The sequence below is a fragment of the Octopus sinensis genome, linkage group LG19 (genome assembly GCF_006345805.1).
Source record: "Octopus sinensis linkage group LG19, ASM634580v1, whole genome shotgun sequence".
Classification (NCBI taxonomy): Eukaryota; Metazoa; Mollusca; class Cephalopoda; order Octopoda; family Octopodidae; genus Octopus; species Octopus sinensis.
In genome coordinates, this window is record NC_043015.1 from 12,934,514 (window position 1) to 12,959,115 (window position 24,602).

General features: G+C 34.8%; 1 protein-coding gene across 4 annotated transcripts in view; it reads right to left on the reverse strand.

Annotated features, from left to right (window-relative positions):
• Nucleotides 1–23,992, reverse strand: part of LOC115222283 (tyrosine-protein kinase Src42A) — a 221,011-nt gene extending 197,019 nt beyond the window's left edge. For all 4 annotated transcript variants that reach the window (XM_029792456.2, XM_029792455.2, XM_029792454.2 and 1 more), the window contains exon 1: nt 23,234–23,992. In XM_029792456.2, coding sequence (XP_029648316.1) covers nt 23,234–23,646 — 413 coding nt within the window. In that variant the 5' untranslated portion in view covers nt 23,647–23,992. The remainder of the gene's footprint in view (nt 1–23,233) is intronic.
• Nucleotides 23,993–24,602: the final 610 nt, after the last annotated feature.

The following is a 24,602-nucleotide window of genomic DNA, read 5'->3' on the forward strand; positions in this document are numbered from 1 at the left end:
AACACTTGTAGTTTTTGTTTGGAATAATAAAATTTCTAAATTCAGTTCTTATCAGTGTTTGCAGACTATTTCAGCCTTGTCTTCAGGATATGGAGTGGTGTGGGTTTCTGTTCAGTCCCTTTTTGTCATAAGTGGATTTTGTTTATGCAGACTTACTGCCAGAATTTATCCATGAAGAGTTCCCTGTCATCAGATGTGTATTGTGGTCTTTAATAATGTACATCTCTGGTGGCATGCTTATTTTGTCTGCGACGTTTGTGTATCCTCCAATATATTCAAGACTGTATGGAACCAGTTTCAAATGCAACTAAATGTAATCTTGAAATTTACAGGAAAACAAAAAACGAAGACAAGTGTATAAACAACAAGCAGGTGTATTAGTTTGACACTTGGGAAGGTGAGAAAGTCTTTTACGTTTCGAGCCAACACTCTTCAACAGAAGGGAACATGAGAAAATAAACAGAGAGAGAATAAAAAATTTGTCGATTTAGTGGTCAATCATGGCAACTATTGAGATCTGGAAATACCAACAAGTGAAGATGATGGAGTCTAACTTGAATGAAGTTGCTAAAGTATCAAATTTCCTTTTTGCCAAAATTTATTTTATAATATATGTACACGACAGAAAGCATGATTCAATACAGTAATGAGTAATAAGTGCTATGAGGGAAAAATACATGGTTCATGAAAGTTCATCAAGTTGGGAAGAGATGGGAGGAGCAAAAACAAAAAGCCCATGAGTAATCTACTTCAAAAGATTTTAAGAAGCTAAATGCAAAGAAAATACCATTGAAATATTTTCTCACACATTAACATGAAACTGTACTTCAAACTCTTCATCTATACAAGATGTGAAAGAAAAAATATAAGAAGTAGATCCTTAATGAGAAAAAGACAATCACTATAAGAAGTCATCTACAATTTCAATATTGTTGTTAAGTGAAGGTATTGACTTTTTGTGTCATTTAACTTTAATGAACTCTACACATGGAAAAATAAAACTCATTACTGCCAAGGCACTTAACAGTAGGTAGCAACTTCAACAACTATTCCATATAGTGACTCCTTAGCCAAATATTAACTAATTATTATTGTAAAGAGTTAAACTAGTATGTGCAACCTCAATATTTGCAATTGGTTAATTAACGTAAAAAATTTTTTTTTTTTGTAAATTAACGTTAAAAGTAACCATTAATGCCAATAAGAATATAATTTTTTAGTTCAGGTTTTAACATCTTTACCAGGTTTGGCATGTTTATTTAATTCTCCCTTCTATTACCAAAAGTTGTCAGTATATTGGAAATTATTCCAGTTTCAAAGCATCAAGAAGCTTAAGAGCATCTCTGCACTAGAACAGCATTTGGTTTGTCACAAGTATTTGTAGTGAGCACTACTATCTCACTAATCTTGATTTTTACAGTGGGTATTCCTTGCATAACCTATTACTCCATAGCTATCATTTTAAGTATTTTGCTCAATGATATAGCCAAGTCCTGGTGATAGGATGTAAACCATTGACTCTTTGGCCAGTAGGCCAACCAACTTGACCAATCAGAATTTTTATCACATTCAAATACTTTACTGGAATCAAAATAGACTTCAGTTATTAATATATATCAAATCATATTAACAAAATTAACAAAATCATCCAGTACTGACTTACAAGAATGCCAAATGCATTTTGACCTAACTTGGCCATGTACTCATACATAATTTAATGCTGCTTCTATTGCATCATCATCATAGTTTAATGTCCGTTTTCCATGCTGGCATGGGTTGGATGGTTTGACTGGGGTCAGACAGAATATAATGAATTTTTATTCAGCCAGGTAGGTATTTTCAATATCACTGAAGGTAACAAGATTTTGTCTAAGCATATGGTTGGCTGTGAGTACACGTCATTAACAAGGGCCAATGATGTATTTCAGCATCTGATATTCTTGCTAGCCACCGCTAGCATGATTTCCATCATCTTCTGATATATACCGTGTTTTTAAACACAGCACATTCATAAAAGATGTTATCTTAGGATGAATACCACAGTAAATTGCCTTTCAACAATGTATTTACATTAAGTATCATACAAAGATGGTTACTTTAATCTAGTACTGCTTCTATTGCATATAACAGACAAATTAGCAATCTTAACTGTTTCATTTTCATCACTGGTTTAAAACAATGATCCCCAACCATTTCATTATCGAGGACTTCTTTATTTACATCAATTTGCACACAGACCTAGCATAGGCAATCAAAAAGTCTGCCATCAGTCATTTTAATGTATTCTTTACAATGCTAACATGGGTAATATAAAGTTTATTAAGCAGATTTTCTACAGCTAGATGACCTTCCTGTCACCACCTTCCACTTGTTTCTAAGCAAAGTAATATTTCCCCATAGTTAGACAGGTTTTTGCAGAATATTGGAAATGAATGACATTGCTTATGTGACAGTGACACTCATTTACAACTGTCATGTCATGTAAAGACAAGGGAGACACAAAACACACACATATTACACACACACACATGATGGACTTCTATCAGTTCCTATTTGTCAAACTCACTCACAAGGCTCTGGTCAGTCTGGGACTATAGTAGAAGACACTTGCCCAAGGTGCCATACAATGGAACTGAACCTGAAACCATGTGGTTATCAAGCAAAATTTTCACAGAGTCACAACTGTGCTGAATCAACAAATTTTGAATTCAGCTCACAAACCCTCAGTACTTCCTTTGAGGTCCCTGAGGGGCCTTGCAGATCCCAGGTTGGAAACTACAGGTTTAGCGTAAGTTTCTTACACAAAATATGAGTTTAACTATTTCTATCTTTAGTTGAGATATGTTAAAATTTAAGGAATAGTTATGATACTCTTTTCTACACAGAGCATTTTTCATGGAACAATACATCTCATATAATCATGGGTTACATGCTAACAGTTTTATGTGTACATGTTTGTCAGTTAAAACCTATAGCTGTAAAACAGGTATAGTACATTCAAGAGAAAATGTTTGATATCATGAAGAAGTGAATGCAAAGAATTGTGAAGCAGACAATGCTCCCACAAATGTGATAGCTTCCTTCATAATGCAGAATTCACTTTGGAAAGGATGCAAAAGATAAAAAAGCAATAGGGCCCCTTCTTGGTGATAATGTTGCAGCTATGATCGAGTCTGATGTGTAAGTCTAACAGTAAATGGAATGGAATTGTCAATAGCATGAAAGCTAGCATTTCCTATGTTGAGCTGAATATTTTTTAATACAGTAATATTTTCTTGAAGAATAGGTAAATTGAAGCATTTCATTAAAATATTTTATCGGAAAAATATGCCACCCATTTGCTTAATAAACAAGCAACCCAGAAGTAGGATCTTCAAGGCATTTAAGAAGAAGCAATCTTTCAGAATCAGGTGTTATTTTGTAGTTGTAGATACAATACCCAAAGAAAATTGATAATTGAGTTATATTTTTCTTTTCTTTTTTTTTGTGTGTGTGTTTTACCAGCAAGAACTTGTGACATCTTTCACAAGTAATAGAAATGCCTGGGGGTTTCTGTCATGATCTTACATGGAGTTGGTGCATACAATAATGCCATCTAAATACAAATAGGCAGATGTTTCTGCAACATAACTAAGTTCATTGCACGTTGAAAACCTGCCAGTGTACATGAAGCCAAATGGAAATCTTATATATATATTAATACAAAAGTCCCAAGGCTTGAAAAGTAGTTGAAGTTTGGTCTTTAATCACCAGTTGTAGTTCATTACAGGCAGGTTTCATATCAATTTTGATAAAATATAGAGGCTGCAACACAGTATACATTTAGTCAAAAATGATTGGCACTAGAAAAGCATCAAGATTTGTATGAATGTTAATAATGGCTGAGAAATCAATAACAAAGTGTCATTTGTGATTTTGGTATTCAGAAAAGATATCCAGCCAGAAAAATACTGTCTCAAAAATGAAACAATAACGAATACAACTCAGACTGTCAAGGGGCCTGCAAAGTTAACCACTACTTCAGCAATAAAAGATGCCCTTTAAAATGTTTAATGAAGAAATGTGCACGTGTGTGTGTGGGGGGGGGGGTAGAATTGTAAATGTGACAATGAGTACTCAATACATGTAGAACTTATTTGTTTGATGAAAGTTGATGATTCATTCCCACACAACTTACAGTTTCACACAATGTGTTTTATTTCGCCAGAATGAATACCTTTCATAGAAACTAGTAACCTGGGAGTGAATCACTAACTTCATACACATATATATGTTTGTGTGTGTGTGTGTGTGTGTGTGTGTGTGTATCATCATTAAATGTCTGCCTTCCATCCTAGTATGGATTGGACATTATATATGTAAACACACACAAACAAACATATATAATTGTATGAAGTCAATGACACACACACACACATAAGCATGGTCGAGTGGTAAAAAGAACTTGCTTCTCAACAATGTTATCTCGGGTTAGTACCACCAAATGGTACCTTGGTCAAGTGTCTTCTGCTACAGCTCCAAGCCAACCAAATCCTTATGTATGGATTTGAAAGTTGGAAACTGAAAGAAGCCCATCATGTAGATGGTGTGTGTGACCTAGTCTTGACATCTTGTGATGGTTGTAAATGAGTATTAATGTCCTACAATGTTCATCATTTCCAATCTTTTGTGGTAAAGCATATCTGGCTATGGGAAATATTACATTGCCTGGGAACAGGTTAGGGCAGTGCTTCACAACTTTTTTCAATTTGCAATTCGGCAGCACACCTGAACTAAAAATATAATTAAAAGTAATGGGAAGAAAAAAATTATATTCAAATTACAATGAGGCACACCTTGCATCATCTCATGGCACACTAATGTGTCACGGCATATCGATTGCGGAGCACTGGATTCGGATTGACAACAGGAATGTAGAAAATTTTGTCTGACCTTAAATGAGGATAGATTTATGAATTTCCTTCTGTGCGAATGTGTGCGTGTATGTGTTCATACGTTATGTGTGTGTGTGTGTGTGTGTGTATATGTATGTATATATATGTATGTGATATATTTCTGTGTAAATACATGTGTGTGTGTGTGTGTGTATATATATATATATATATATATATATGTCCCGGGTTGAGTCGGGGTTAACCACAGTAAATAAGGTACTCAATACATAGCAGAGTAAATTAATTTATTTTAGATGTGTGTGTATGTGTAACTATATACACACATACCATATTTTGGTACGTGCTGAAAGTATTTTATTATACACTAGGGCATTTCAATTTATTGTACACTGACACATTTGAACTCCTCCTTGTTGTTAACCACAATGTCACAACCATTTTATCATTCTCTGGTGCTTCATCAGATGACTGTTATGTTCCGTAATGTATTGTTCTTGGGATTTCGAGTCAGTAGAATGAGATAGTGAGCATAAGCAATGATTGCATGTTAAGTGTTGTAGTTTTCCTGATGGGAATGAGTTCAATCTCCAAGTTAGTCCAATCTATGTACACTTTCATTCAAGTGGAATGAACAAGCAGCATAACAAGAAAGACAATAATTGATACAAATAATCAATATATATATAGTGAAAAGGCCTGGTGGGAAGACTAACCTTCTGAATACTTTTACAGGGCTTAGAAAAACTGAAGGATTGCTGCAATAAGTGTGTGAACCTGAGAGGAGAATATGTTGAATAAAATCATAATTAACTGATTCTCCTGTATTTTTATTTACCCAAATCCAGGAACTTTACAGCACCTTATGTGTGAATATGCAGAGTTTGACCACCTCTTGTACCTACAACTTAGAATCCATCATGGTTTCTGATATGGCTTTTTAAACCAGACAATGTTTTGAAAAGACTCCCACATAGATTGCATATGGGCATACAATTTATTGTAAATTATCATTGTTCCTGAACATTGTTTTTTTATATATGCAAATATTGGAAAATAGATGTTAAACAATGATGACAACGAGATATATATATATATATATGGTATGGACGTTTTGTTTTGTTGTCTCGCTTTGCCATATATGACTATGAGGATTTGCATTCCCAACGAAACTCATCTTTTTCCAAAACTTCTCAAACCTGCAATAATGTAATACATGTCTTTGGTGTGGTAATTGTGCACAGCTGAAGAAGGCTATTGACATACATGTTACATCAATTATGCATTGATATAAACTGTCCAATAAAGCCAGAAACATATGTACCGCTAAATCCTTTGCATCCTGTTTTCCTCTGATAAATATACCCTATCACCTACACCACTAACTGGCATATACAGGTGCTTACAGTTATCAAGTATTCACCCTGAATTTTTTGTACCTATATATATATATATATATATATATATATATACACACACACACACACACACACTCTAGTATTGAACAGTGAGCATAACTGCACAAGACTACATTGGTGGATAAATATTCTTTCTTTATGGGTTAACAAGGCTACCACTGGTTTCATGCGAAAGGAAATTTCTCTTGACATGAAACAAATTTTTAACAAAAAAGTAGGTTAGATAAACAGGATATATAACTTATAATTGTATAGCCTTCCAAGAAACAAACAACTATTTTCCTGTAATTGATCTAATGTCTCACAAATGAGATACTTTGTCCAGTTGAGAACACAGATAAGTTATAAATCCTGTTGAAAATTCACTAACCTTGTACATTCACCACTTAAAAATATTTAGATCAGTCATTCTCAAATAATAGACTGGGTTTAGTTGGCAACATTTCTTGAGTGAAAGAAATGTGTAAATAGCTTCAACTTCAGCATTAAAAACAAAGCTGGGATATAACAAATATATATTTAAAGCAATTTTGTGGCCATGTATGTAACAATAAATGCTGTTTCATGTTTTAATTATTGAAATGATCAAGAATCACGTGAGACTTAGTGAAATAACTAACTTTCAACTTAATAAAAGACTAATATACCAACTGAAATTGACCATTATCTTACACAACTATGAAATTCCGAAAATTTGAACACTTTAATACAGATGGTTTATTGGTATTAAAAGGTTTACAATTAACTAGATGAATCTAATAAAAGATAAAAAAAAGAAATTCAGAAATGAAGATAGATTGATGAAAGTACCAAATAGTACAACAGTGGAAAAATGAGCTGAAAGTCATTATTTAATCAGGCTCTAAGGCTAATTAAATAATGACTGGAACATAATTAAACAAAATAAGCAGCCATCATGTATTTCTCAAAAGAACTGGTTCCATAAGTAAAGCTGTTCAGCCAAAAATCAAAAGTAGCTCATGAATTCCATTTACTGAGAATACTTGATCACATAAAATGTTAAAATAATGATTTCGTAATTAAGTATACACTTTTGTAAGATAGAAGTAGTAAAGAATCTTGATCAACATTACAATTGAATGTGCACACTTAGGCAATAATTATACTCCCTTCTGAAGGGCAAAAATAATTAGTTCTCTTGATAAAGCAAATGTAACAGGGTGCAGCCAACTTAATTAAACCTAATATAAAACTGATATGTTAATTGTTAATCTTGCAAAAATGGAAAATGAGGGCAACATCAGCAGGATTTTAATAGTAAAGCTTTGCCTCAAATATTTAGAAAGCCAGTACTCTAGCTTTTATGTCAACCCACGCAATATCAAATTGTTAAGAATAACTATAATACTACAACAATAGCGTGATATATAGAATCAAATTACAGTAACAGCAATTTTGTCCTGAGACACAAAAGTTTTTTGAAAAAGTTAGTATATATATATATATATATATATAATATATATATATATATACACACACACACACACACACACTCTAGTATTGAACAGTGAGCATAACTGCACAAGACTACATTGGTGGATAAATATTCTTTCTTTATGGGTTAACAAGGCTACCACTGGTTTCATGCGAAAGGAAATTTCTCTTGACATGAAACAAATTTTTAACAAAAAAGTAGGTTAGATAAACAGGATATATGACTTATAATTGTATAGCCTTCCAAGAAACAAACAACTATTTTCTTGTAATTGATCTAATGTCTCACAAATGAGATACTTTGTCCAGTTGAGAACACAGATAAGTTATAAATCCTGTTGAAAATTCACTAACCTTGTACATTCACCACTTAAAAATATTTAGATCAGTCATTCTCAAATAATAGACTGGGTTTAGTTGGCAACATTTCTTGAGTGAAAGAAATGTGTAAATAGCTTCAACTTCAGCATTAAAAACAAAGCTGGGATATAACAAATATATATTTAAAGCAATTTTGTGGCCATGTATGTAACAATAAATGCTGTTTCATGTTTTAATTATTGAAATGATCAAGAATCACGTGAGACTTAGTGAAATAACTAACTTTCAACTTAATAAAAGACTAATATACCAACTGAAATTGACCATTATCTTACACAACTATGAAATTCCGAAAATTTGAACACTTTAATACAGATGGTTTATTGGTATTAAAAGGTTTACAATTAACTAGATGAATCTAATAAAAGATAAAAAAAAGAAATTCAGAAATGAAGATAGATTGATGAAAGTACCAAATAGTACAACAGTGGAAAAATGAGCTAAAAGTCATTATTTAATCAGGCTCTAAGGCTAATTAAATAATGACTGGAACATAATTAAACAAAATAAGCAGCCATCGTGTATTTCTCAAAAGAACTGGTTCCATAAGTAAAGCTGTTCAGCCAAAAATCAAAAGTAGCTCATGAATTCCATTTACTGAGAATACTTGATCACATAAAATGTTAAAATAATGATTTCGTAATTAAGTATACACTTTTGTAAGATAGAAGTAGTAAAGAATCTTGATCAACATTACAATTGAATGTGCACACTTAGGCAATAATTATACTCCCTTCTGAAGGGCAAAAATAATTAGTTCTCTTGATAAAGCAAATGTAACAGGGTGCAGCCAACTTAATTAAACCTAATATAAAACTGATATGTTAATTGTTAATCTTGCAAAAATGGAAAATGAGGGCAACATCAGCAGGATTTTAATAGTAAAGCTTTGCCTCAAATATTTAGAAAGCCAGTACTCTAGCTTTTATGTCAACCCACGCAATATCAAATTGTTAAGAATAACTATAATACTACAACAATAGCGTGATATATAGAATCAAATTACAGTAACAGCAATTTTGTCCTGAGACACAAAAGCTTTTTGAAAAAGTTAGTATATATATATATATATATATATAATATATATATATATATATCATCATCATCATTGTCGTTTAACATCCGCTTTCCCTGCTAGCATGGGTTGGACGATTTTGACTGAGGGCTGGCGAACCAGATGGCTGCACCAGGCTTCAATCTTGATTTGGCAGATTTTTCTACAGCTGGATGCCCTTCCTAATGTAGTGGGTGCTTTTTACATGCCACCGGCACGGGGGCCAGTCAGGCGGTACTGGCAACGACCTCGCTCGAATCCTTTTACACATGCCACCAGCACAGGTGCCAGTAAGGTGACATTGGTAACAATCACGCTCGAATGGTGCCCTTTTACGTGCCACTGGCATGGAAGCTAGCTGGCTGCTCTGGCAACGATCACGCTCGGATGGTGCTCTTGGCACCCTACTTGCACGGGCACAAGTGCCAGTAAGGCGACACTGGTAAGGATCATGCTTGAATGGTGCCCTTTAAGTGCCACTGGCACGGATGCTGGTTAGCCACTGTCAATGATCACACTCGTACGGTGCTCTTTACACCCTGCTAGCACGGACACCAGTCATCGAATTTGATTTTGATTGATTTCACTTGCCTCAACAGGTCTTCGCAAGCAAAGATTTTATAATAATTTCTTAAGTAAGCAGGAGATAGATTTGGTGTGTGTGTGTGTGTGTGTGTGTGTGTGTGTGTGTGCGTGTGTGTGTGTGTGTGTGTATATATATATATATATATATATATATATATATATTATTTTGTAGAACAGTCGTTCTGACCCATCCCGCTACTGTCCCCTATGGGCAGGACCCCGTTTAACATGCTGCGTTGCCTCCATTTTGCAGTCTGGGTGGTCAACACTCGGGTTCTTTAATATATATATATATAGATTATGTTATAGGTGCAGGAGTGGCTGTGTAGAAGCTTGCTTCCTAACCATATAGTTCCAGGTTCAGTCCTACTACATGGCACCTTGGGTAAGTGTCTTCTACTATAGCCTTGGGCTGACTAAAGCCTTGTGAGTGGATTTGGTAGATGGAAACTGAAAGAAGCCTATCGTATATATATATCTGTATATATGTATGTGTTTGTTGTTTATGTCTGTGTTTGTCACCCCCACCATTACTTGACAGTTCAGCAAAAGATATCAATAGAATAATTACTAAGCTTACAAAGAATAAGTCCTGAGTTCGATTTATTCGACTAAAGATGGTGCTCCAGCATGACTGCAGTCAAATGACTGAATACTGAAACAAGTAAAAGAAATATATATATATATATATGTAATATATATATAGTCAATCAGTCTACTTCACTACAATAAACCACTAATTTTTATTGCAAAGCAAAATCTTTATATTTGAGGGAGCCTTTACTTGTTAGCTTAACTTGCAACAAATAGCAGCCACATTCCCTCAAATCACACCCCTACTATTTTCAAAGCAGGAAGAACACAATGGACAATGTTCTAGTCATTGGCGTACAAAAAGGACCAGAGGTTTTGCTGGATCACGGCTAACAGAGAAGCTTCTTTAAGTTCACCCAACTTGCTAGAAACAGTACCTCAAATCACATTCTTAGTGCCTTAAATGAAGGCAGAACACATTGTATAATATAGTAGTCCATTATTTAAAAAAAAAAACAGATGCGATGGTCATGATTGAAATGTTTACTTGATCAGGGTTGACACTTGGAGCTAAATAACAAATTTTACTAATCCTGAAATGGCAAACTAGTAGAATCATTAGCACAGCAAGCAAATGCTTAGTGGTATTTCGTCCGTTTTTACTTTCTGAGTTTAAATTCTGCTGAGATTGACTTTATCTTTTATCCTTTTGAGGTTGATAAAAAACGCACCAGTTAAAAACTGTAGTCAATGTTTCTCCTTGAAACTGCTGGCCTTACAACAAAATTTGAAACCAATTTTACTAATCCTGATGGTACGAAATTGCCAATTTTATCTCAGTAGGATTTGAAACCAGAAAAAAAAGAAAGTGACTAAATAGGCACTTCACAGAAGCAACTATTGTATTATTGGGTGCTCAGACTTCTGTATTAGAAAACAAAAATGATCTTTACAATAGAGTTGCAGACAAAAGGTTAGAATGGTAACATAACAAATACTAGAGCATGTAAGTTAAACCAAAAAACTGTGGAAAGTACAAGGTTTTGCTTAATAACAGAATGATAATGTTGCAGAAATATAACATTAAAAATACCAAGTTGAGCATGGGTGTCAAGAATGATAACAAATTCTTGGCATGATCTAAGGTTTATAGGTAAAAAGAAAAATTAGTGTAGGTGTGTGCTCAACATTCATACCTTTTACCGTGAGACAAGTGATAATGGCTACATTGAAAATTCAACACTAGATTGTGGCCTTAGCTTTTAGAAGGTTTACATTTTTGTTTGGGGTAAGGGGAGCCAGCTTATTGATAAGGGAATGATAATATGTTAAGTATAAGATAGAGGAAGGGTAGAAACACTGGTGCATTAGATTAAATGCATTTCTGAGGTGATAAAGGAGTCTCCATGAGGTTGCATGACATGCTAGAAATAGATGCCAAATTCCTACAAATTATACTCCACAATGTTTATAAGAAAGGACACACAATATAATGTGGTCTTAAATGTAAAACTAAGAGGATGGCCATGGCTGTAATACCTTTGATCACAGTCCTGCTCAATTATAGAAAACAACAGGGCTAATCAACAACAAATAATATATTTCAGTATTCAGTTCAATTTCTTTGTTCTGAAAGTTGATTTTTTTCCCCATTGTTCTTTACAGAGTTGATAAACTAGGTAGCAGGCATGTACTGAGGTTAACTGAATTAACTATTTTCCACCTTATAAAGCTGTGGCCTGATTCCAATGTAAGAAATCAATAAGTAGTCACTATATACCTCATGCATTAAAAATCAGAAAGAGGAAGAACATGATGACTCAAACTGACTTACTCAACTGTGAGAGTAATATAATAATTTATTCCAAAGTTTCTCTTCAGTTCATCTAACTTTTTGGTTCTGATGACAATTGGTAACAAAGAAGTTAGATGAACTAAAGAGAAACCTTGAAATAAATGTTAGTCAAGCAAATACAGTACCGACAGTAGTACATTACAATAGAACTAAACAATAGAGAAAGTGATTCAAAAGGTGGTATCAGTACATGAGCCCAATTATCTTTCATCAACTCACACTAAGTAACAGATATTTACTCACAAAAAAGATTAAAGCTTAATGAAATGTAAGATAAAGATTGGAGAAATTGACCTTATTTTTTTCTTTCATTAGTTGGCAGATACATAAAAGAAGCTTTGTGAACAAATACGTACACACATGCAAGTACATTCACACCCCAACACCAACACGCACACTACAGGTTTGGCAAAATGTCTAACTATTGTTTTAAAATTTGTCCTTCTCACAAAATAAGCTTTCAACAGGGATACATTCTGCACCTTTTACACTAATCTTATTTAGAAACAAAGATCATTTGAATTTTAAATACGAAGTACCAAGTAGCTGCTTTAGAAGACTAACAATAACTTTAGTGATCTAATAATGAAACAACTCATAAGGTGTAGTTAATATTTCACACTCAACTAGCTCATGTCCTTGTCAAACTCTAATCCTTGTCATCTACAGAGTTTTATTCCAGTCTTAAGAAACATGTCTGGGTATTTTTCATCTCTAAGAAGAGCAATCTCCTTCACACAGCTAGCATCCAATTTTCCATACTTCAAACACCTAAAAGATAATGGAAAAGCTGCGACTTATTTCACACCAGTATATCTTCCTTGACTCCAGATCTCACCAGTTATTGTGTACTCTTGAGGATTATGAGGAAAGTAATATTGTTGCACTAGACATCTGCAGAGACACCTTCTTGGTTAAATTATGGGCTTATGGGTTACATATATACACATAGATATATATACACACACACACACACACACATATATGTATACATATAGATATATGTATATAGATATATATATATATATATATATATATATATATATATATACACATATTCATATATACACATACACATATATATATATCCATACATATTCATATATACACACACACATATACATGTATACATATACATATAGATATGTACATCGCTGACTAATTGAATATTTCTTATAAAGATTTTATCCTATTTTTAATGATATATACATATATGTATTATTTTATTCTTTTATTTGTTTCAGACACTTGACTGTGGCCCTGCTGGAGCATCATCTTTAGTCAGGCAAATCGACCTCAGGACTTATTCTTGGTAAGCCTAGTACTTATTCTATCAGTCTCTTTTGCCGAAACACTAAGTTACGGGGAAGTAAACACTTCAGCATCAGTTGTCAAGCAATGTTGGGGGGACAAATACAGACACACAAACACACACACATACATATATATGTATATATATAATGATGGACTTCTTTCAGTTACCATCTTCCAAATCTCACAAGGCGTTCATCAGCCTGAGGCTATGGTAGAAGACACTTGCCCAAGGTGCCACACAGTGGGACTGATCCCAAAACTGTGTGGTTGGTAAGCAAGCTACTTACCACACACACATATATACACATTTACAAATACACATACATATATAAAAGTATATATACATGTATACAATATATATATATATATATATAAGGCTTCCATGCTGGTGGCACGTAGAAAGCACCAACCAATAGTGGCTATTGCCAGCCTTGCCTGGCACGTAAAAAGCACCCACTACACTCACGGAGTAGTTGGCATTAGGAAGGGCATCCAGCTGTAGAAACACTGCCAGATCAGACTGGAGCCTGGTGCAACCTCCTGGCTTCCCAGACCCCGGTTGAACCGTCCAACCCATGCTAGCATGGAAAACGGACATATGATGATGATGATTATATATACTGGAACTCCGCTTACGACGATGAGGATTCCAGTTGATCTGATCCACGAATTGGCTTGCTCATGAAAATAATGTGCAAATGGCGGAGCACTCTACAGACATGCATGCCATGAACATAGTTCACTGGGAACTTTAAAATGACACAGGATGTGACAAGGCTGGCCGAATTTGAAATAGAGGTACTACTCATTTTTGCCAGCTGAGTAGACGGGAGAACAATGTAATAAAATGTCATCTTCAAGAACATGTGTTGCTGGCAGTTGAAATCACAACGTAGCGATTGTGAGCCAAATGCCCTGACCACTAAGTGATGCGCATTCACTATATATATATATATATATATACACATGCACATACATATACACACACACAATATATATATCTATATATATATCATCATCATCATCATCTTCGTTTAGCGTCCGCTTTCCATGCTAGCATGGGTTGGACGGTTCAACTGGGGTCTGGGGAGCCAGAAAGCTGCACCAGGCCCAGTCTGATCTGGCAATGTTTCTACAGCTGGATGCCCTTCCTAACGCCAACCACTCCGTGAGTGTAGTGGGTGCTTTTTACGTGCCACCGGCACAGGTTCCAGACGAGGCTGGCAAACGGCCACGATCGGATGGTGCTTTATACGTGCCACCGGCACAAGGCCAGTCGGGGCGGCGCTGGCAACGGCCATGTTCGGATGGTTGTCTTACGTACTACCTGCACTGGTACCACAAACTACAAATTCCATTGATGTTGATCGATTTTGATTTTGACTTGCCTCAACAAGTCTTCACAAGTAGGGTTTGTGTCACAAGAAGGAAAGGTATGCATAAGTGAACTGGCTACATCCCTGGTAGAGGCCACGGGTTATGGTCTCACTTGTTCTGCCGGGTCAGGATACCGAACTTAGAAGCACAATGCAACTATCACAAAAACTGTTTTGAAATCTTTTATTGTCCCTCAATTATTCCACCACACCTGCAATGCTCTTCCGCTGCACCATTTGGGAACCATATATATACATATACGTATATATATACACACACACATATATATACATATACATATGTATATATACATACATATACACATATATATATATACAGGCATATATGAATATATATATATATGAAAACATATACACATATATACATACATACATATACAAATATATATATATATATATGCATATACACATAGATATGTATACATACTTATATACACACATGTATATATGCATGTACACACACACATATATATATATATATATATAACTCCACCTGCCTCCATCTTTTGTTTATTTTCATAAAGCTTCCCATTATATATATATATATATATATATATATATATATATATATACGATGGGATTCTTTCAGTTTCCATCTATGAAATGCACTCAGAAGGCTTTGGTTGGCCTGAGGCTATAACAGAAGATACTTATCCAAGGCTACACACAATGGGACTGAACCCGGAACCATGTGGTTGGGCAGCAAGCTTCTAACCACACACCCGCTCCTGTGTTTATATACATACATACATATACATATATATATATATAAAAACCAGCTTAGAGAAGAAGAAACGAAACGAAACCAAACGAATCGACGCGAAGGCACTCAGTCATACAATAGTGTAATAAATAAAATATATGCATACATACAAACATATATGTACGTACCTACATCTATATGTATATATACATGCATATATAAATATATATACGTGTGTACAGGACACCACAAATAGACGTAGAACTCAACGAGAAACGAATAAACAGCATGGAACGGACCATTCCTTTAACAACAAAAAAACAGAGTACAAGACAACTACACAAGGAAAAATCCCCTTCATCAGCCGTCCCTAGTTCAACTCCAGCATGTTTCGAAGGTGAGGACAGAACACGTCTCGTCAAACTAGTCCTTCCAGCGAAAGAATTAAATAAAATTCCTTTGCAGAGGGGTAAAAACAAGGAAAAAAAAAGGGGGGGGGAGTGACAAAAACAGGACGTAAAAACAATACAATTAAAAACAAATACAAAATAAAAATACAATTACAAGAAGGAATAGAAACAGGACAGGAAAACAAATAAAGAGGGCCTATAAGCCTAGACGAGGAAAAAATTTTTTTTTGGACTAGTTCGATGAGACATGTTCTGTCCTCACCTTCGAAACATGCTGGAGTTGAACTAGGGACGGCTGATGAAGGGGATTTTTCCTTGTGTAGTTGTCTTGTACTGTTTTTCCGTTGTTAAAGGAATGGTCCGTTCCATGCTGTTTTTACGTTTTCGTTTCTCGTTGAGTTCTACGTCTATTTGGTGTCCTATACACACGTATATATATTTATATATGCATGTATATATACATGTAGATGTAGGTACGTACATATATGTTTGTATGTATGCATATATATATATATATAGGCGCAGGAGTGGCTGTGTGGTAAGTAGCTTGTCTACCAACCACATGGTTCCGGGTTCAGTCCCACTGCATGGCACCTTGGGTAAGTGTCTTCTACTATAGCCTCGGGCCGACCAAAGTGGATTTGGTAGACGGAAACTGAAAGAAGCCCGTCGTATATATGTATGTATATATATATATGCATGTGTATGTTTGTCCCCTAGCATTGCTTGACAACCGATGCTGGTGTGTTTATGTCCCCGTCACTTAGCGGTTCGGCAAAAGAGACTGATAGAATAAGTACTGGGCTTACAAAAGAATAAGTCCCGGGGTTTAGTTGCTTGATTAAAGGCGGTGCTCCAGCATGGCCGCAGTCAAATGACTGAAACAAGTAAAAGAGTAAAAGAGAGTATATATATATATATATATATATACACACACATCCACAAAGCTGTGGATGGCCCAGGGCTATAGCAGAAGACACTTGCCCTAGCTGCAATGGAATGGGACTGAAGTCTGGAATCACGTAGTTAGAAAGGAAACTTAACTTCGAGCCATGCCAGCACCCATATATATACACACACACACACAGATATGAAATGTATTCTTCAATTAATATTGTATTAGTCCCCAACATATATACATGTGCATGAGTTGTGTTTATAATATATGCATTACACAATTTGCCTTTCATACATACAAGGAAGACCTTTCTTGCCAATGCTGCTTGAACTACCTTTTTTCTCCCTTCCTGAAGCTGCTATAATATTCCTACAGCTGCCTTCAATTAGATCACCTAATTAATAGAAGCTGTCAACCTCCTACCTAGCAGCTCATCTGAACAGTTCATGAACCACCTTTAATAGTCATCCATCAAAATGCAACCTGATGTTGATAAATACAAGTTTGTCATTTCATTTGCAAATGCCAAATTTGGAATCTCCTCAATTATAAATTCATTCAAATAAAGTTGAATATGTTAACATGTACTTACAAATTCAGTGACACAGTAAAGAAAATCTGTACTACATCTTTATTGATTTCAAGAAAATATTTAGCACATCCTTTAAAAAGATGCCAATGAGAAGTAGAATAGCTTTGTCAATGGTCTTGTCAAAATCCTAGAACATATATTTGAAAGATACCAATACAGCTTAGTAATGATAACATAGGCAAAGAGTTCTACACAAAAGCTGTAACGAAAGAAGGATGTATTGCCTTTCTTTAATAACAGTATTTAAAAAAATTATGATAGATATCCTAGAAGATCATACTGGAACAGTCAGCAGACAATGAAAGATCTCCAATTTATGATTCTGTCATTGATTTAAATGCACAAACACATGAATCTGCTATGACAGAACACTTTCAGACATATAAATGAGTGCTAGAAACCTAATTGATGAAAAAAAAAAATTAGGATGAAGATGCTATAATTTATTTTCCAAAATATCAACAACTAAGAAGTATGTAGCAGAATCAGGTATGTCATTGGTTTTCATAAAGGAATTCTTTGAAGAAACACAAGCTAAAATGATGTTGTCATGTTTACAAGAAAACCGACTTTGCAAAGCTTTATGTCTAAAGAAAGAAAGAAAGTGTACAGTAAAAGATAGGATGGCATCAAGAAATGAAACGGACTGTACACCCGTCAGTATTCACAAGGCAGCAAGATATCAGAATATTTGACAGAAAATACTTATTAGACCTACACTGACTGAATAAATGTGAGAAGTTCAATGATGATACGAATCATGATTTCAAGTTTTATAAAATTCAGAAAAATGTCAGGTATAAGTGCAGTGAAGAAGATAAAAATTAACAAAAACTCATCATTCTCATTAAAAAACCCACTTTCCCATGCTTGCATGGGTCAAATGGAACTTCTTGGGTGAGATTTTCTAAAGCTGAATGCCCTTCCAGTTGCCAACCCTCATCTGTTTCCAAGTAAGATATTTCCCCATAATAAGACATGTTATCATGGAAGACTGGAAATGTAGGACACTGCTTGCATGATGGTGACACAATGTCAAAGGAGATACATACATAAATGCATGCATGCATACATAGACACACATGACAGGCTTCTTTCAGTTTCTGACAACCAAATCCATTCACAAGGCCTTGGTCAGCATGGTACAATAAAGAAGACACCTGCTCGAAGTACCATGCACTGAGACTGAACCCGAAACCATGTGACAAGGAAGGAGCCTCTTACCATATAGCCATGTCTGCTCCAATCCTGTGGTTGTAAATATAATTTTATGCAGGAAAACTGGATAGCAGGAGTTTCTCTTCTTTATGAATGCTTTGCTTTGTAGAGAACAAGTTGTTAGCCTTTTCGTGTGACAGCTCAACCAGCTAAAAATAGCAAGCAAATCTGCCTCAAATTACACCCAACTGTCATTGGAAAAGACACATTGGATAATGTGGTTCTACATTCTTCTAAAATGCCTGATGATCGTGACTGGAATATCTTTGATCATAAGTTATGCTTGATCAGAGGTGATTGAGGCAACACAACAATAAATCAATTTAATTTTTACAGAAAATGTGTTGACCAGTAGTGGTGAAACCAGATTACAAAAACCTGAAAATGGGGAGGGGGGGAACCTTAAACATACCCTTATCTACAAAAGCTAGATAGCTAAACATCAGTGTAAAAGAAATAAATATCTCACATAACAGAACTAATCTGGTATTATGTCGAGATATATAGGCATTAAGAACCACTATAATTTCCGAAGAGGAAGATGAAATTTAGTAAAGAAAATGCAACGTTGTTTTTCTTTTTCCACATGATTTAAAATGCCATTTCACTCTACCGGTGGAATTTTTGGTAGGGTCAGTAAGAACAATATATTCATGCACTTTTTTTTTAACTAATAAGGAGAACGAGTAAAACTTGGCATGAATAAAAGCTGAAAGCACATTAAAAAATGCATGAGTGCCAGCAGTTGGTCCAAGATGTTTAGCCCCAAACCAGTTTTTGGCTCTAGTTAGCGAAAAGCAAATTAATGACTTAACAGTACCTAGCTGGATCCAAATGAATTTCATCAGCGAATTTCATCTCAATTTTTTTCCTTATGAACTATATTCTTAAATAATTAATTTATATATTAAATCGTAAACGTTACTGTGTAACTCCAAGCAAAACCTTTTGTTCTAATTTTAATATTCTATGTAATGACAAACGTTAATTATTTTACATTTTGCTCGGAAAGTGGGAAAGGGATTCCGGCATCTGGGTCAATGAGAATTTCTAAAATGCACTATCCTCCGTTGGGTCATACCATTAACAAGATGGGTACACACACAAACCAACAGCGACAATGAGGTTGCAAAGAAATGAGTTTCGTCCAGCATCTAGAAAAGCATTAACTTATATCTTCTCGTGGGAAAGATGACTGGGAAAAAAATTTCCTGGTAGACAGGAACATCTAACATTGACTTAAGAAAAAAAATGTTATATGATATAGCAGTAACCTTTCGATCACAATCTAATTAGAAACAGATTCTATGAAACCATTAGTCACTTCGAAATGGAATGTGGACAAAATAAAATAAATTATGAACATACTATACACATGGAAGCGCGCATACATATAGAGAATGGGGATATTTAATAATTAAAACCATCTGATATGCTCGCGTATTATTACTCTCTTTATAAAATTCACTTATATACTGCTAATGAAAGAAAAATAAAATCCAGAACTCTATTCTGAATGACTAGTTTTCGGAAAAGCTTGAAGCAATAAAACATCTGCCTCAAGAACTGAAAAATGCCTCAAATATGCAAATGAGACAACACGGAAAAATAGTTGAGTTTTTATGTAGGTGTGTGCATATACATATCTGTATGTTCAATTATACATTAGCTCATTAAATAGCTAAAATATATATATATATATAAGTTGGTGTGCTATGATGGTATAAGAATGCATGTTAGTATGAAGGAGTAGTAACCAACAATATTGCTAATATGGGCTAGTTAGATTTCAAGTCAGTGAAAAGAAAATAATTGAAATTAAATTAACCAAATTAACAGATATGACGAAAGGTTCACTATAGGTGGATTTTAAAAGTGACAGATATAACTAGTACACACCACACTACAAGCTAGCGTACTTGTTGCTACTGATGAATGCTAGGGCAAGATGAAAAACTAAAAATATTGTCTTCAGATGAGGGTGTGGGTCTAGAATTGGTTAACCTATATTTTTGTCTAAGAATTTTACAAGCGATATCATTTTTTGAAAGTGGGTGTAGTTTTATTTGAATAAAAGCAGCAAAAGGCATACAGTTTAGTCGAAGAACGGGATTGCCATAAGGGCCTTAGCGATCACAAAACATATAAACATAAATTACTTGCTTCAAAAATACATGCAATAAAATATTCACTACACAAACATGCGCACTCGTCGAACACACTTGCTACACTAGTTGAATGTATCATCAGCTTTCCCATCATTAAACCTTATGCACTGAACATTTAACATTTTAAAGCTTCAATTTAAACATGTGTTTTAAAAGTTTTATGATGTTTATCCAGTGAAAACACAATTACTTTATTTTAAATAGATCGACAGCTTCGGATGCACTATTGCTCATTGGAATGTTATAATCTAGAAGCTAAGTAACAATAGACATAAGCTCGTTTCTGATTTCCTTCAATTTCCCTTTCATGTAAGTTAGGAGCTTTCCTAATGACACGCACCCAGTCCACATATATATGTATGAGAGAGAGAGAGAGAGTTCCAGTAATGTATTTCAGCCAAAGAGAGGCTTCTCTCATCCATTAGAGGGGTGGGAGATCTAAAGCCATTAATTAAACACTTACTAAGACATGTATTTGAGAGAGGTGGAGAGATTGTTTCTCATTCACTCTCACCCTGACTTCAGAAATAAATTAATTTCATAAGAAATATCACATTATTCAACGGAGAAATAAAAGAATATCTGAAGGGACAGCTATTGTACTTTAATTGCACAATATATATTTGTTTTGGAATTTTTGTTTCTCGTTTATTTATTTACATTCATTTTCAAAAATATGAGAAAACATGTCACTAAAATACGTAAAATTCCGGGAACTGGCATCTAAATTCTAAATGATAATAATAATGATTTCTTTATTAACCACAAGGGTTTGCATTAAGAAAAACACTGATAACATAATGAAGATTGTTGTATATTGTGCTCAGGTGCACACAACCATATCAATTTTTGCAGGAGTGGGATTAAATCGACATCAGTTAATTACAAGTATTTATTTTTCGACCATTTAAGAAGATAAAGACAAAGCGGCGGAATCTGAACTCGGAAATGCAGTGGCAGGGGGCGAAACTACTACAATATATTTAGAAGCCTCTTCCACCGACACAACACTTACGATCGTTAATAATAATAATAATAATAATAAAATTAATCATCGTGATGGTGAGCCGAAAAGAAAAAGGAAACGACCCTTTTAATTCCGAAAGAAAACTTCCCCTGACAATGCCTTTACAGACTAGGAAAAGAAACGGATGAAGTATCAAGCCACCATCAGTGAGCATCAAAACCAAGCTTGTAACTTCTCTCCTCCAGACATTCAGATTACTACTTTCAAACAAGAACCTGTCAGAGAACCGACAAAGAACCAAAAAGAAACGAATCCTCCCACAACTAATGCATAACATCAATAAAGTGAAACACAATACCATATCAGTATTTATTCGTTTGTTAAGGTCTTCTGTAATAAAAAGGGAATTAGTAGCGATCTCATTTTCAGTAGAGAACCGATATGGTACGAGTGTGAAGCTGTATTCTTCATAAGACTTTCTTCGTCAGTTTAATGGTTGACAGTTTCCGCCCCACTTTTTCGATGGCTCTACAACAAAATGCACTTCGCTGTGCATTGCCTTCGAATGAGCCAACATTTATACTCGTGCTTAATGATATACAATAAAATGCCTTCTGCGGTATTGTTAGTATCGTAAATGAGAAAATTAAAGAATTTTTTCCGTACACATACGCATACTTTATATATATATATACACACACACACACACAGAGGGAGAGAGAAAGGGAAAGATCGATCGATCCAGGCAGATTCCAAAAATGCTTAGTTTTTAATTTTTTAATATTTTAGATTTAGATGAGAAGATTTAACTTATGCAGATGTATAGATCTGTTTAATAGATTAGGAACAAGAAATAAAACCGGTATATTATTATGGCACAGAATAGTTGCATAAAACATCAAGATACTATTATATAGACATAAATACATTAGTAATAGTAATAAATAACTAATTAAATGTTCGACTATATGAGGACGAGCATTTAGAATTTTACATTAACCCTGTGATGTAAGGGTTTATAATGCTACTGCTATTATGTAGTTTGCAGTGTAAGAACCATTCGAGAATCAGCACTAGGAGATTCATATTGACATTAGGTTTAGCCATCGTTGAAGCATCGGATAAGAACGGCTGGTCATGTTATAATAGTCATAGCTGATTCCTTGATTCAACGGCACGCCTGCTTGCTATTCTACATTGTGACATAAGTCTGAAAAATTCGATTTTCATAATATTGCTTTTAACAACAAATGAATAATCATCTATATCAATACAATTGACGTTGACATGTACAAACAGCTGGGATAGTATGGGGGTTGACAAATTTAAAAAGAGGAAACAAATAGGAAAATATAGGATGGTTTAGAAGAATGTTTTAGGTTCTTTACTTACGGCTCTGATTCTAAACTTTTGAGCTTTGCAACATAATTTGATGGTATATATCCTTCATGCTTAGTAGTCCGAGACCTGGCATACCACCAGTCACCCTGCGTGTCGTTCACTATTTCCAAATGTTCTCCTTTTTTGAAACTCAAATCTTCATCTGTTCGAGCATCGTAGTCATACAAGGCAACAAATATTTTCATCTGAGAACCCCCGAAAACTTCTACAGGCGTATCTGGTTGAGTGGCTGTAGGAGTACAAGGTGTAACATTGCCCATGGTCAGCGGTGGGCTGGTGATGGGTAATACGCTCCCGGGGGAATCCGGCAGGGTACCATTGGGATCTTGTGGGGTTCGTGAACCACCACTCAGATCGCCAATGGGCCCGTTTGAATCATCGGGGCAACTAAAACAGTTACCCATGGTTCCTGATCACAAATAAAATGTATTCTTTGCGATGCCTACGGATGAGGAAATAATAAGAACCGTATCTCTTTAGTCTAGACACAGCGTCAATAAAGGATTCCCCAAACCGACATTACAGGAAGCCGTCAGCTGGAGAAAGAGGAAGATTAAGCAGATATCATTGAATTCGTTTGTTAGGATCAGCCAGGCTGTGGCTGGGACATCGGGACACACCTCAGAGGTGTACACTAACAAGAGGAAACAGTGAGTACTTTAAAATAACTGTGAGCTGATAAATTTTCGCGGCGACCAAATTCCTACTAAGCAATCGTTTCTTAAAGTAATAGGAAAGTGTCTGTCAATAATAACTCTAATGTGATTGGCCAATTCTATCTACACGTTCTACAACCAGCCAATCAGACACGCTTTATCATAACCAGCAAAAGATAAATCAACATGTGATTTGCATTGCGCATGTCCATCGAGATACTTTCGTCTGCTAAGATCTGACAAGAAAGGAATTGTAATTCGAATTTCTTTGTAAAAAGTTTGCGCTATCCTGATAGAAATACAACTGGATTAAATTTGATAAATGATCAAATTAGAAGAGTGTTCCACCTTTTATTTTCGTGATGCATAAATAAATATATTTTGTCAAAATAGATTACTATAAATCTCCGGTTCATAATTTGTATTTCTGTACAAATGGAATTACAATTTTAATAGATTTAATACTTTATTTAACGTTTATTATCGCAAAAATTTAATTGATTAAATATATAAACTCAGTTAAAGTGAGAGAATTTCCTGCAAAGTTTTGTGTTTTATTTATTTTATCTTTATTTATGATTGAAAAAAAAAAGGAGGAGCTAACCGCGAAACACGAGGGTCTGTAAAGAAAGTCGAAAGTAATTCAACTCTTTTTACTATCATCAATGTTAGTGTCAGACTATGTGTAACGCTATAACAGTAGT